Below are 12,320 nucleotides of genomic sequence, written 5' to 3'. Positions count from 1 at the left end.
GTCAATACTACTAATATCAATCGATATTTCAATTAAGGAAAATTCAAAAGAGCAATTCCCATGTATCAATTGATATTTCAATTTAGAATCATGTTATATGTACATCATTTTTGTACATCTTGAGCTACATAAAGGAATATTATGATCAAAATACCCTTCGTCTTCATGCGTCTCACGCGCCTCTATGTGTGCCTCATGAGATGTTTTTTTGTCATTGATACACCTTTATGTAACCCAAAGGATACACAAAGGTATACCAATAGCATTATTCTTCAATTTAAAGAAATTTCAAATGATAGGGAAGGAAGGAGAGAGAATGGGGGAGGAAAATAAAGATACATTTTGGTAACGGCCCGCCTCTCGAAGCTCCAACTAGTAAAAGAGATTCGTGAGAGAGTCGATAAAAATTAAGTACATAACATAATCCAATAAGAGTCAACGGAATAAACAAACTTATTAGAAACAACACAAACTTCAATTATCGTTAACAAATTATATAAATTAACCATTTTACACTTAATTTTTAAGTTTTCTTCTCTTTTCTCTTGTCCCTCCTTTAATTTTCTCCCTTCTCAACCTATATTTTAATCATAAAAGAAATTAAATTATGAATACTAAATATGAATTAAAATAGATATTTGTAAACTATAAACTTAAACTAAAATATATATATATAAATATATTTATATGTAAATGTAAACGATAGATATAAATTGTAATACCCCAAGAGCCCCAGAGAGGTTAGTATATATCGAGGATAGTGTAAGGAAGGAAACAACACCAGCTGGATACCTTTTGGGCTGAATGTTGGCAAAGAACTCCCAAGTTAAGCGTGCTTGACCTGGGGCAATCCAATGATGGGTGACCCCCCTGGGAAGTTCGTGTAGGCCCATCAGGATAAGTTGTTCCGGATCTTCCTATCGCTCGATCGGGTCGTTACAGGTGGTATCAGAGCCGACCCTTGGCGAAAGCGGTCCGATGAGGGCGGGGAGTGGCGCCGGGGCTTGAGGGCCTGTACAAGGAGCGGCTTCTGGCAGGCTTCTAGGATGGCAGCCCCCAAGGGGAGAAGGTCTGGGACCAGTTGTAAGGTCGCATGACGAGGACGTCATGTGCTCAAGGGGGGGAGAATGTAATACCCCGAGAGCCTGGAGAAGTTAGAATATATCGAGGATAGTGTAAGAAAGGAAACAACACCAGCTGGATACCTTTTGGGCTGAATGTTGGCAAAGAACTCCCAAGTTAAGCGTGCTTGACCTGGGGCAATCCAAGGATGGGTGACCCCCTGGGAAGTTCGTGTAGGCCCGTCAGGGTAAGTTGTTCCGGTCCTTCCTATCGCTCGATGCGGGATGTTACAAATGGTATCAGAGCCGACCCCCGAGCCTCTGAGCGCGGTGGTGGGGCAAACCTCAGCGATGACGCTGAGTCCTCGAGGGGGGGTGCGTGTAGGCACCTTAGGCGAATCCCACATCGGCCATGCATCGGGGGGAGATCTGGGACTAGTTGTAAGGTCACATGACGAGGACGTCATGTGCTCAAGGGGGGGAGAATGTAATACCCCAAGAGCCCCAGAGAGGTTAGTATATATCGAGGATAGTGTAAGGAAGGAAACAACACCAGCTGGATACCTTTTGGGCTAAATGTTGGCAAAGAACTCCCAAGTTAAGCGTGCTTGACCTGGGGCAATCCAATGATGGGTGACCCCCCTGGGAAGTTCGTGTAGGCCCATCAGGATAAGTTGTTCCGGATCTTCCTATCGCTCGATCGGGTCGTTACAGGTGGTATCAGAGCCGACCCTTGGCGAAAGCGGTCCGATGAGGGCGGGGAGTGGCGCCGGGGCTTGAGGGCCTGTACAAGGAGCGGCTTCTGGCAGGCTTCTAGGATGGCAGCCCCCAAGGGGAGAAGGTCTGGGACCAGTTGTAAGGTCGCATGACGAGGACGTCATGTGCTCAAGGGGGGGAGAATGTAATACCCCGAGAGCTTGGAGAAGTTAGAATATATCGAGGATAGTGTAAGAAAGGAAACAACACCAGCTGGATACCTTTTGGGCTGAATGTTGGCAAAGAACTCCCAAGTTAAGCGTGCTTGACCTGGGGCAATCCAAGGATGGGTGACCCCCTGGGAAGTTCGTGTAGGCCCGTCAGGGTAAGTTGTTCCGGTCCTTCCTATCGCTCGATGCGGGATGTTACAGGTGGTATCAGAGCCGACCCTTGGCGAAGGCGGTCCGATGAGGGCTGGGAGTGGCGCCGGGGCTCGAGGGCCTGTACAAGGAGCGGCTTCTGGCAGGCTTCTAGGATGGCAGCCCCCAAGGGGAGAAGGTTTGGGACCAGTTGTAAGGTCGCATGACGAGGACGTCATGTGCTCAAGGGGGAGAGAATGTAATACCCTAAGAGCTCAGAGAAAGTTAGTATATATCGAGGATAGTGTAAGAAAGGAAACAACACCAGCTGGATACCTTTTGGGCTGAATGTTGGCAAAGAACTCCCAAGTTAAGCGTGCTTGACCTGGGGTAATCCAGGGATGGGTGACCCCCCTGGGAAGTTCGCGTAGGCCCATCAGGGTAAGTTGTTCCGGTTCTTCCTATCGCTCGAATGGGATGTTACAGGTGGTATCAGAGCCGACCCTTGGCGAAAGCGGTCCGATGAGGGCGGGGAGTGGCGCCGGGGCTTGAGGGCCTGTACAAGGAGCGGCTTCTGGCAGGCTTCTAGGATGGCAGCCCCCAAGGGGAGAAGGTCTGGGACCAGTTGTAAGGTCGCATGACGAGGACGTCATGTGCTCAAGGGGGGGAGAATGTAATACCCCGAGAGCCTGGAGAAGTTAGAATATATCGAGGATAGTGTAAGAAAGGAAACAACACCAGCTGGATACCTTTTGGGCTGAATGTTGGCAAAGAACTCCCAAGTTAAGCGTGCTTGACCTGGGGCAATCCAAGGATGGGTGACCCCCTGGGAAGTTCGTGTAGGCCCGTCAGGGTAAGTTGTTCCGGTCCTTCCTATCGCTCGAATGGGATGTTACATAAATGTCTTCTATAAATATAATTCAACTACTATGAACTAAGATTTTATAAAATGTAAATAAAAACTTAGGCTAAAAAAATATAACCTAAATATATTTTCAATGCATAAAATATATACTAAAGATATATAAATAGAAACTAAATATATTATAACAACTATAAGCTAAAAAACTATATAACATAAACTATATGTAATATCCCAAAATTTGAAAATAAATAATAATTATTCAAACTGGTGTTTAAGGATATTATTGAATATTTGAGGAATTAAGAAAAATGATGAATTATGTAATTTTGAGGAAATATGAAATTTATGTTTAATTAATTTAATTGGTGTTAATAGTAATTATTAGTAATTTGGAAGTATTTATGGAAATAAGAAAATAAATTAAATTAGTGAAATTTCTGGGATGTTTGGAGTATAAGTGTAATAAGGGAAAATAGGTATTAGGGTGTGTGTGTAATTAAAGGAACTTGTGGGTGTTAAAATGTAATTTCCGGAGCTGCCGTAGGATCACCTTAAAAATAATTTAGTGTGCACATAGGTTGAAGAGTGCAAGCAGCGCTGGCGGTAGCGCGCGCGTATGGCCAGGCAAGGGACGCGGGATTGAGCTGGGCTGGGAGCATGCGCGCGCTGGAGGAATTTTGTTGGATTTTATTAAGCCTCAAGCGCCCAAAACGGCGTCGTTTTGAGGCTGAGGCGGTGCTGCGCTGGGCTGCCACGCGGCAGCGTCTGGAGCTCCATTTCCTTGCTTTTAATTGCTGATTTTCACCGAATTCGAGGGTTCATTTCGAGCAATTCCAGAGAGCAAAAATAGGAGAAGAAACAGCGCGCAGCAAGGGAAAAAAATGGAGGAATTTGAGGGAAAACCAAGATTAAACTTGGTTTAAATGGATTTTAATTAATCAGGTAAGTAAAGAATTGTGTGTTAATTAATCTGTACGGTTGGAATTTAATTCTTGGGCTTAATTTTATTAATTTTGGGAGTTTAATCTAATTTACAGCGTGTATTAGTTTGGTGATGTTTAAGCGTAGAAACGTTGTAATCAGCTGAACGAGGCAAGTTCTCCTCTACCCTTGCGATCTATTTCCATTTGGAGAATCCCTTATCTTCCCTTAATTCGGTTTGATTTTTGCGTATTAATTATACGAATTATGGATGTTTTGGGCATGATTTAATTTAAAAGAAATATGAGATTTATTGGGATTTTATTTACGAGGTGCCTATGTGGGATTTAGATGGCTAAATTAATTATATTATACGGTTAGACTTAATTAATGTGAGTCTCGGGTTTTATTAATTGTTATCAAACGTTTTTAAACGTTTTACTTCGCAGCGGGAATGCAAGAAATGGAGGAAACGGCCGTGTAAAGGCAAGCTCTTAACCCTCTCTTCCTAATCTTTAATTCCCGTGAAAGACCCCGTGATTTCCTGTATATTATCACCTCCCTTACTCTAATTCGGCGCATAGCCTTATTTGTTGGATTATTATCCATTTGTGTTTATGTAAATTAAATCTAGGACTTCTAGAGTTTTATTTGTTGTGAGTTTACGGGGGTTTGTATCGCCCCCATTCCTTTGGGAATGATGCTGAACCAGTTTGGGAACTAAGTTTCTAGACGTGCGGGTTTATTTACGATTTTATCGGGTTTATTTACAGGTTTCTCGGATTTATTTATGGTATGGTTAGAGCTATCGAGCAGTAGGGCAGGGGTCGGTTGTTGGTGATGTTGGGGTAGACTATTGTACGGCCCTGAAGTGGACCGTCGGGTGGACACTCCTTATCACTGGCCGTTGACCGGTGCTGGGCACTGCTGATTAGCTCTGCCAGTATGTGATTTACTGCACGTTTAGATTTATTATATTGTTGTCCATGATTTGATATGCACATGGGTTCGGGTTGCATATTACGATATTCATTTATTGAATATGCTTGGACACGGACATGCTAGCTTGGTCAGGTTGCATCCAGCACAGGCATATGCATCGCGTGTGGTTTACTATGTGGGCGGAGCATGGCCTGATGCTTGGATGTATGGGCGCCTTGTATCATGTTGATGCTCATTACGCCATTGCATTTTATGTGCATTGCATGGATACTGGTAGTATTTAGTTCTCGGACGGGAGTACCGTTCCGAGGGAGCCTATAGCTCGGCTGTCGGGAGTACCGACAGGAACAGGTGTCGGGAGTACCGACATGGACGGGTGACGGGAGTACCAACCCGGGACAGCGCGCACAGATTGGCTGGAGGTATTTGTTACCGTCCAGGGCAGCGACAGGTTGGTATGGGACTTGGATGCCAGGTGTCTTGTGTGGGCCCCAAGGACCGGTATATGTTTTTATTATGCTATGCTATTGTGTTGTAGCGTCTCATGGCTTGTGTGTACCTGAGGGTTTATTCTGGGTTGAGATTTCTGATTTTGTGTAGCTTGCAGCCTTTCTTTCCTTATGCTTGCTGAGTCTCTCGACTCACCTTGTTTTTCCATCATTCCAGGTAATGACAGCGTGGGCCATGGCAAGGGAGTCATCTTTTAGCGGCAGAGTCGGTGTGGTGTACAGGCAGTCCCGTCAATCCTTGTCAACTCTGATGGTTGAGTAGAGTTTACTCTATCATTTTGTACTGTGCCAGATCTTTCCTCGAGTCTCGTGTATGTCAGCACAGGAGTTTGTGTTTATTTATTTATCTTATGACCGCTGTGTTAGCGGGGTAACCGTAGTGCATGCATGTGTTTAACTTCGCGTCCGTTGTTCCTATTTTGAGTATGCATGCCAGGGTGGTTCTTGTCTCGTGGTTCATTCTTTCTCCTCCCGTAGACGCTCCCATTCGGGTAGTCCAGGTGATTGAGGATATCTGGGCGGGGGTGCTTACACTATATCTCAAAAGTTTCTATCGTACGTGCCCAACATTTGAAATCTGTAAAATTGACCACATTGCCTAAAATTATATAAATTTGAATCTGAAATTTTGAATATGGTTGCTAGAAAAAAAAATCTGAATGGTAAATTAAAATTAGAAGCCAATCCAAAAAGGGAAACAAATAAGAGAAATGGGTACTTTAAAATCGAATACCTCTTTTACTTTTCTCGCTTTTAGTGTTATCGAACTTCAAACCCTTGATCTTGAGTTCATTCATCAAGAGAAATTATACGCTTATCAAGATTCAAGGAACCTCAATAATAATAAAATCTCGATTTATGCATATAAGGGTTTGGTTCTTATAAGGGTTTGGTTCTTATATTAATTTTTACAATAATTACAATTACTAAACTAATATAAAGACATGTTAAATATTTTACCTAAACAAACAATTATATATTAATCCGACAAAGAAACCAAATATCATTGTACTGCCCGTCTATGATCATATTGGCCAATACCACTGGTATTATCCGCGGATATATATATTTCAATTCTAAAGAGATTATGAGAAATTTCAGTTTTCTAAGTAATTTTTTTTATTTATATAAATACCCACCCACCAATAAGAAACTAAATCCACGGAGCCTGTCGATGCGTTGAGAGCCAGTGCCTTGCATGTCTGCCACGTAATGAGAGGCTCTAAGAGGCTACGTTGGTGGGGCAAGCAATGGAGCCTTAGCCCTTAAGAGAGAAACAATTCCTTTATTCTAATTAGGTTCTTATTAAATTTGTAAATTATAGTTGATTCTCTAGATATTTTATCTTTATTAAATTATGACGCATAACGCTTACGTATTAAAAGTGGTTGGTACCCCCATCTATTGAATTAGTGTTAACAAAATTAATAGAACTTTTGAAACCCTAATTAAGGGAATTTCTGTTTTATATTTACTTATATCTTAATTAAGAGTGCACAATATATATATATATATATATTATAATAATAAAATAAATTGAACTTAATTAGACTCTTAGTTTGGCCCATTGTGTAAATAAACTTAGTATAATTTAAAAATATCTGTAAAAGTTTATAATTTTTTATTTGTTGGGGGTTTATTTTAAATTCTACTCAAACTCTTTACGATTTTGAATTCATCATAATTCGAATTTCAGATTAAAAATATATCTTCTTACTAAAACTCTCTTAATTTGCAAATAGTTTAAATTATACTAAATCTAAGTAACATTTATTTCGTAAAATAAATCAAAATATTACCAACTATATATGAGAAAGTAAACAAGGCCCCTCAATCAATCGCATGACATGTCACTACCTATTCGTAATAAAATAAGAATAAGCTTATAAATATATATATATATTTAATAAAACTTATATTATTATTTATAAATTACATTTTACATATAATTATTATCAATGTAAAAAATACCAGTATCATGTCTCGAAATCACAAAATACTTTCGAGCGAGGCATAGCAACAGAGACTGGGAAATCTAACGTACGACAACACGAAACGAAAGAGAACTCACGTCAGATCGACAACTAAAACTAATCATTTCGATTCATTACAAAAGATCAAGTGACGCCTCCTCTCTCATCATTATAATACTTTTCTTTTTATTTTCTTTCTCTCAGATGAAATGCCTATACTTCCCTCCCTTACTCTTCTCACAACATTCTCGTAAAAATGAAAAATGTAGTATTTTTAGGTGTTTAAGTATTGTTGAGTTCACGCTTAACCTAAGTAATTTATCCCATCTTCACATGGGTTTTCAACCCTCCCACATTACCCACATTTCACGTCCTTATTTTCACCGGCCAAGATTTTGGATTTAGGATTTTGAATTTTATAAGGTATCTAATTTTGTGTAATTTAGGGAATTTTTAGATTTTGAAATGTTAGCAAAAAGAGGAAAAATAAAAACATTTACTAGAAAGGGACCCGACGAAGCAAAATATTTAAAAATAACGGCAAATATTCTGCCTCATATAAGGTGGTGACGATAGTCTTATGTCTTTTCTTTCTTTAATTTCTACATATATATATTTTCAATCCCCATCCCCACTCCCACCCGCTCATATCCCACGTTCAAGCCCCTCCCTACCTACCTTCCTTTTCTTTTCTATTATTTCATTTCTCTTTTAGTCGATTAAAAAAATAAATTATATCACTCAAGACTTAATTAGTAAAAAATCGTATTAGATAGAGCAAATTGTTGTAATTAATCATTCTTAGATCTTAAGGTTTCTCATAATTAATGGTAATTAGTATTAATGGGTCCTGTGCAAAATGTACCATCTATATGTATATGTAATATATGCAAGAAGAATGAACTCAATAATTCAATGAATTTCATGTAACCTAATTAAGATTAAACAAAATTCCCAAAAATATTACCTTCTCTTGTGAAGCAAAAGATTGGCTAATTTTTGTTCATTCGCCAAATATATACCTTTCTTTTTACATTTGATTTTATTTGTTTTCATAGTTTATTTCTTTTACGAAGAAAAAATATATGTATATTAATACATCTAAAGCACGTGTCAAATCACTAGTAAAAACCTAAATAACATTTCGATAATGATGTTCGTACAAACATAACGCTTCACATATTTCCAAAAGTAATTTTTCATATTTGTAACAATAGCATTTAAATTGATCAAAACAATTATATATCTCACACATAACATAGTTTTTTTTTTTAATGCACCTCTCCGTCCTCCCCCTTCTCTAACTTTTGATTTCAATTTCTTCTTATATTTTGTTAGTTTTCTGCCCAAAAAAACACATTTTATTCTACTTGTAATGAAAATTCGTTCTCTTGGCCGGGTGACAATTAGATGAAGCATAACTAGCTAGGGTTTCTCTTAGTGCATGACAATCTTTGATGCATGCAATGAATAAACATTAAGTCACACAAATTAATCAAACACTTTTTAAGTTTAATGGGTTAGCTAGTAACCCTAAAAAACCTAAATTGCTTGAGAAATAAGTTTTATATATATATATATAGGTAAATAGATGGATAGAGATAAATGCATGGCTGGCATGGGAAAGTTGTTTTTTTCTTCTTCTTTTTTTTTTTTATATTGATTGGAGGGAAGAGTGGGGCTTTGGACATAGAAAATGATTGTAATGCCAACTCAATCAACTCAATTGGGCAAGCTTACAAAGAGCAAGATTATGAATTTGCCCTTACTATATATATATATATATATTTCAATTAATATTGTCCATAAAAAGCCAATAAGGGCAAAATATAGCTTTGTCTCCGTCGACTTACCCAATCAATTGATTGGGTTGGCACCAAAATCATGGTTCGATGAATATCCATCATTACAGTGGGCCCAAAGATAGGGAGAGAGAATAGAACCACGCGCTTTAGCGGTCGGTTTTTTGTTGTGAAGCCAGTAACGGCATTTTAGCTTATGATTGTATTTTTGAGCTATTTGCCAATCCAAAACGAATCATCTCTTTGTACAACTCACACTCAGCCCCGTTGCCAACTTTTTTAAACGCTTCCTTTGCCCTCTCTCTCTCTTGCTTGCCTTCTCTTCTTATAATTAAGCCTTATCCTCCCTCAATCCCATCTCTCTTTACATATACCCAATTGCTCGCTCTCTTCTTCTCTCTTTCTCTCTTTTTCCTTCCTCGCAACCATGGTTAAAGGGGGTGGACATGAGAATTTCTTGTGGGACACCCAATCATGGGCGTTTTTCGATTCGGAGAATTCTGGTGGTAGTGGCGCGAAGAATTCAGGGGGAAAGCCCCTAGATTTGGGGTCGAACACGCAGACACCAAGGGGGAAGGAGGTGGCGATGTCGTTGGAAGGGAAGAAGCGAGGGTGGGTTGATGGGAAGAATGATCAAGTGGAGGGTGAAGGAAAAAATGGTGATCAGACGACATCAGATCATGAGATGCATATATGGACAGAGAGAGAGAGGAGGAAGAAGATGAGGGATATGTTCTCGGGGCTCCATGCTTTGCTCCCTGACCTGCCTCCAAAGGTAAGACGAATAGAATCCACAACAAAAACACTATTTTGATTTCATTCATGATTATCGCCAGTGATGCAATTTAGTAGTAGATAGTATTATTGAGAAGTCTGAAATCTTGAGTTTGAATTTTTCTAAACCTTAATTAGTTACTCCAATAGTAAATATCAAAAAATTACTTAAAAGAGAAGATTTGATTTAAGGTCATGCGCATCACCACCTCTTCACCATTCTCTCCATCTTCCTCCACCCCTCCTCTCTTCTCACTCTCACTGAGCTGATACAGCACATAGATGGAAGAGAGAAAAGGTGATTTCCTTTTGGGTATAAATACCCAATTTTTTTTTTTTATTTAAGCTTTTTAGCTTGTTTCCTTTATCGGGATCATCATCACCAATCAGAAAGATGATTTCCCAGAGCTGTCCTTTTCATTTGTTTCCCGAGAAACAACTGGTCCTTTTCATCAGAATCTTCCCTTTTTAAGGTTGTCCCTTTTGCCTCTCTAAATAGACCACTTTGATTCATGATTCCACTGTTCATCGGGTCTGCAAACTCCAAGGATCCAGTTCCCTTTCCCCTCATTTATACGCACTTCTGCACTTAAAAAAAAAAAAAAAAAATCCCCACTTTAGCAAGTGCCTATAATCGTCCAAATCTTCTTAAGAAAATTGTACCTCTGCAAGAGATAAAAGTGCAAATTGTTCCGGTCGGATCTTGATTTTATGTTTACCTTGATTGAAAATATAGTGAATGAGTTTCCCATTTAGCAAGAAAAAAAAGATTCAATGTATCTGCAATGATCGGTCAGCTGGATGAAGTGAAACTCAAAAATGCATTCAGTTTGGATAAGATCAAGCCATTTGGGATCTCCTAAATTAGATCTTAATCATTTTCCTCAATTAAATTAGATCTTATTATTAAGAACTCATAAGCCCTTCTAATTGTTAGCACTGAAATTTTGTACAGGCAGACAAGTCCACAATTGTGGATGAAGCAATAAGGCGAATAACATCTCTGCAAAAAACCTTCCAGCAGCTGCAAAAGAAGAAGATCGAAAGGCTTCATGGGGTCACATTTATTAACAATTCTGATCCATCCATGGACTGTAGAGAAGGTTTCATGGCTAACCAGGTGGCTTCAATGGCTACTCCCTCAGATGCCTGCACCGCTCTATCGGGCTCTCGCTTTCCTCCTATGTTTAAAACATGGACTTCTCCGAATGTGATCTTGAATGTGTGCGGTGAACAAGCCCAGATTAATATCTACTCGCTCAAGAAGCCGAGGCTGCTTAGCTCCATTTGTTGTGCATTGGAGAAGTACAAAATAGAGGTGGTTTCTGCTCATGTTTCATCGGATCAAAATTTGATGATGTGCATGATCCAAGCCCATGTAAGTGTTCTAAACTCTCTTGTGGCCATCTTTTGTTTGCTTGCTTGGTTTTTGAAATAATCATTGATGCATGCACAGATCTTCCACTAATTTGGCATAGTTCATGTTAAAAGATCAAGATCAGTTTTAAGTTTGGATTTAGATTAGATTAGATTTATCTATTGAACAACTTGATCATATTTATCTCCAGTTGAGATATTCTTATTTAGAGTTTTAAGTCTTGATTAGGTTCATTGTTTTACCTTTCTTTTGTGTAATTTTGTCAGTAATTTATTCATTTAATAATTAAAATATGGTTTGCTGTTGTAGATCCCATGTTAATTTCTTCTAATACTTCATATGGGATTGATTAGTTTCCAAAAATGAGGCCAGATGCATATATACATGTATATACATGTGGTGAAACCCCAAATTTGATTGTTCATATATCATGAATTAGTGTTTGTTTCTTGTTAGGTAATTAAACTGCTGAATAATACCTAACTAAGCCACAACACATGAAATGCATGCATGTCTGTATATTTATTATAAGCAACTATTTGATAATTAAAGTCATAATATTGTTACTATTATATGTGAAATTTGAAATTAGGTGAAGATGGGTCCTAATCAGCTTGCTGAAGCATTCCCAGTGGAGGACATCTACAAGCAAGCAGCAGGAGAGATAATGCTGTGGATCAATTCTTGATCAGATGCCATTAATTCACAGCTTCATCAATCAGTTTCAGCAGCCATTTGAATATTTTTGCTCTCTCTCTCTCTCTCCATATATGGATGTTTATATACACATATATATACATATATATATATGCAGCAAGTTTAGTCTTTTGATAGTGTGTTTATAGATGAACTGGGATCAGATATTCAAAGCTTTAACAGCTCTCAGTGTGCTTTTAATTAATTAATGCTTTGCAATTGTTCATTATTAATATATATATATATAGCTTGCTAATTAAGTTGCTTGCAATTGTTCATTATTAATGAAAGTAGTAATTGTATCGATTCATTAGATATTCAAAGCTAGTTTAACACATCTTGTA

General features: G+C 38.6%; 1 protein-coding gene across 1 annotated transcript; it reads left to right on the top strand.

The window, feature by feature from the left end:
• The first annotated feature begins 9,555 nt into the window (after positions 1-9,555).
• On the top strand, positions 9,556-11,968 carry LOC127801126 (transcription factor bHLH95). Its single transcript, XM_052335995.1, has 3 exons — positions 9,556-9,903; positions 10,858-11,286; positions 11,879-11,968. Exons 1-3 carry the CDS (start codon positions 9,556-9,558, stop codon positions 11,966-11,968), a joined length of 867 nt encoding a protein of 288 aa, XP_052191955.1.
• The last annotated feature ends 352 nt before the right edge of the window (positions 11,969-12,320 follow it).

This window comes from Diospyros lotus, chromosome 5 (assembly GCF_014633365.1).
Source record: "Diospyros lotus cultivar Yz01 chromosome 5, ASM1463336v1, whole genome shotgun sequence".
Taxonomy (NCBI): Eukaryota; Viridiplantae; Streptophyta; class Magnoliopsida; order Ericales; family Ebenaceae; genus Diospyros; species Diospyros lotus.
The sequence above is the reverse complement of the archived record's forward strand: the minus strand, read 5'-3'. Positions and strand labels throughout refer to the sequence as shown.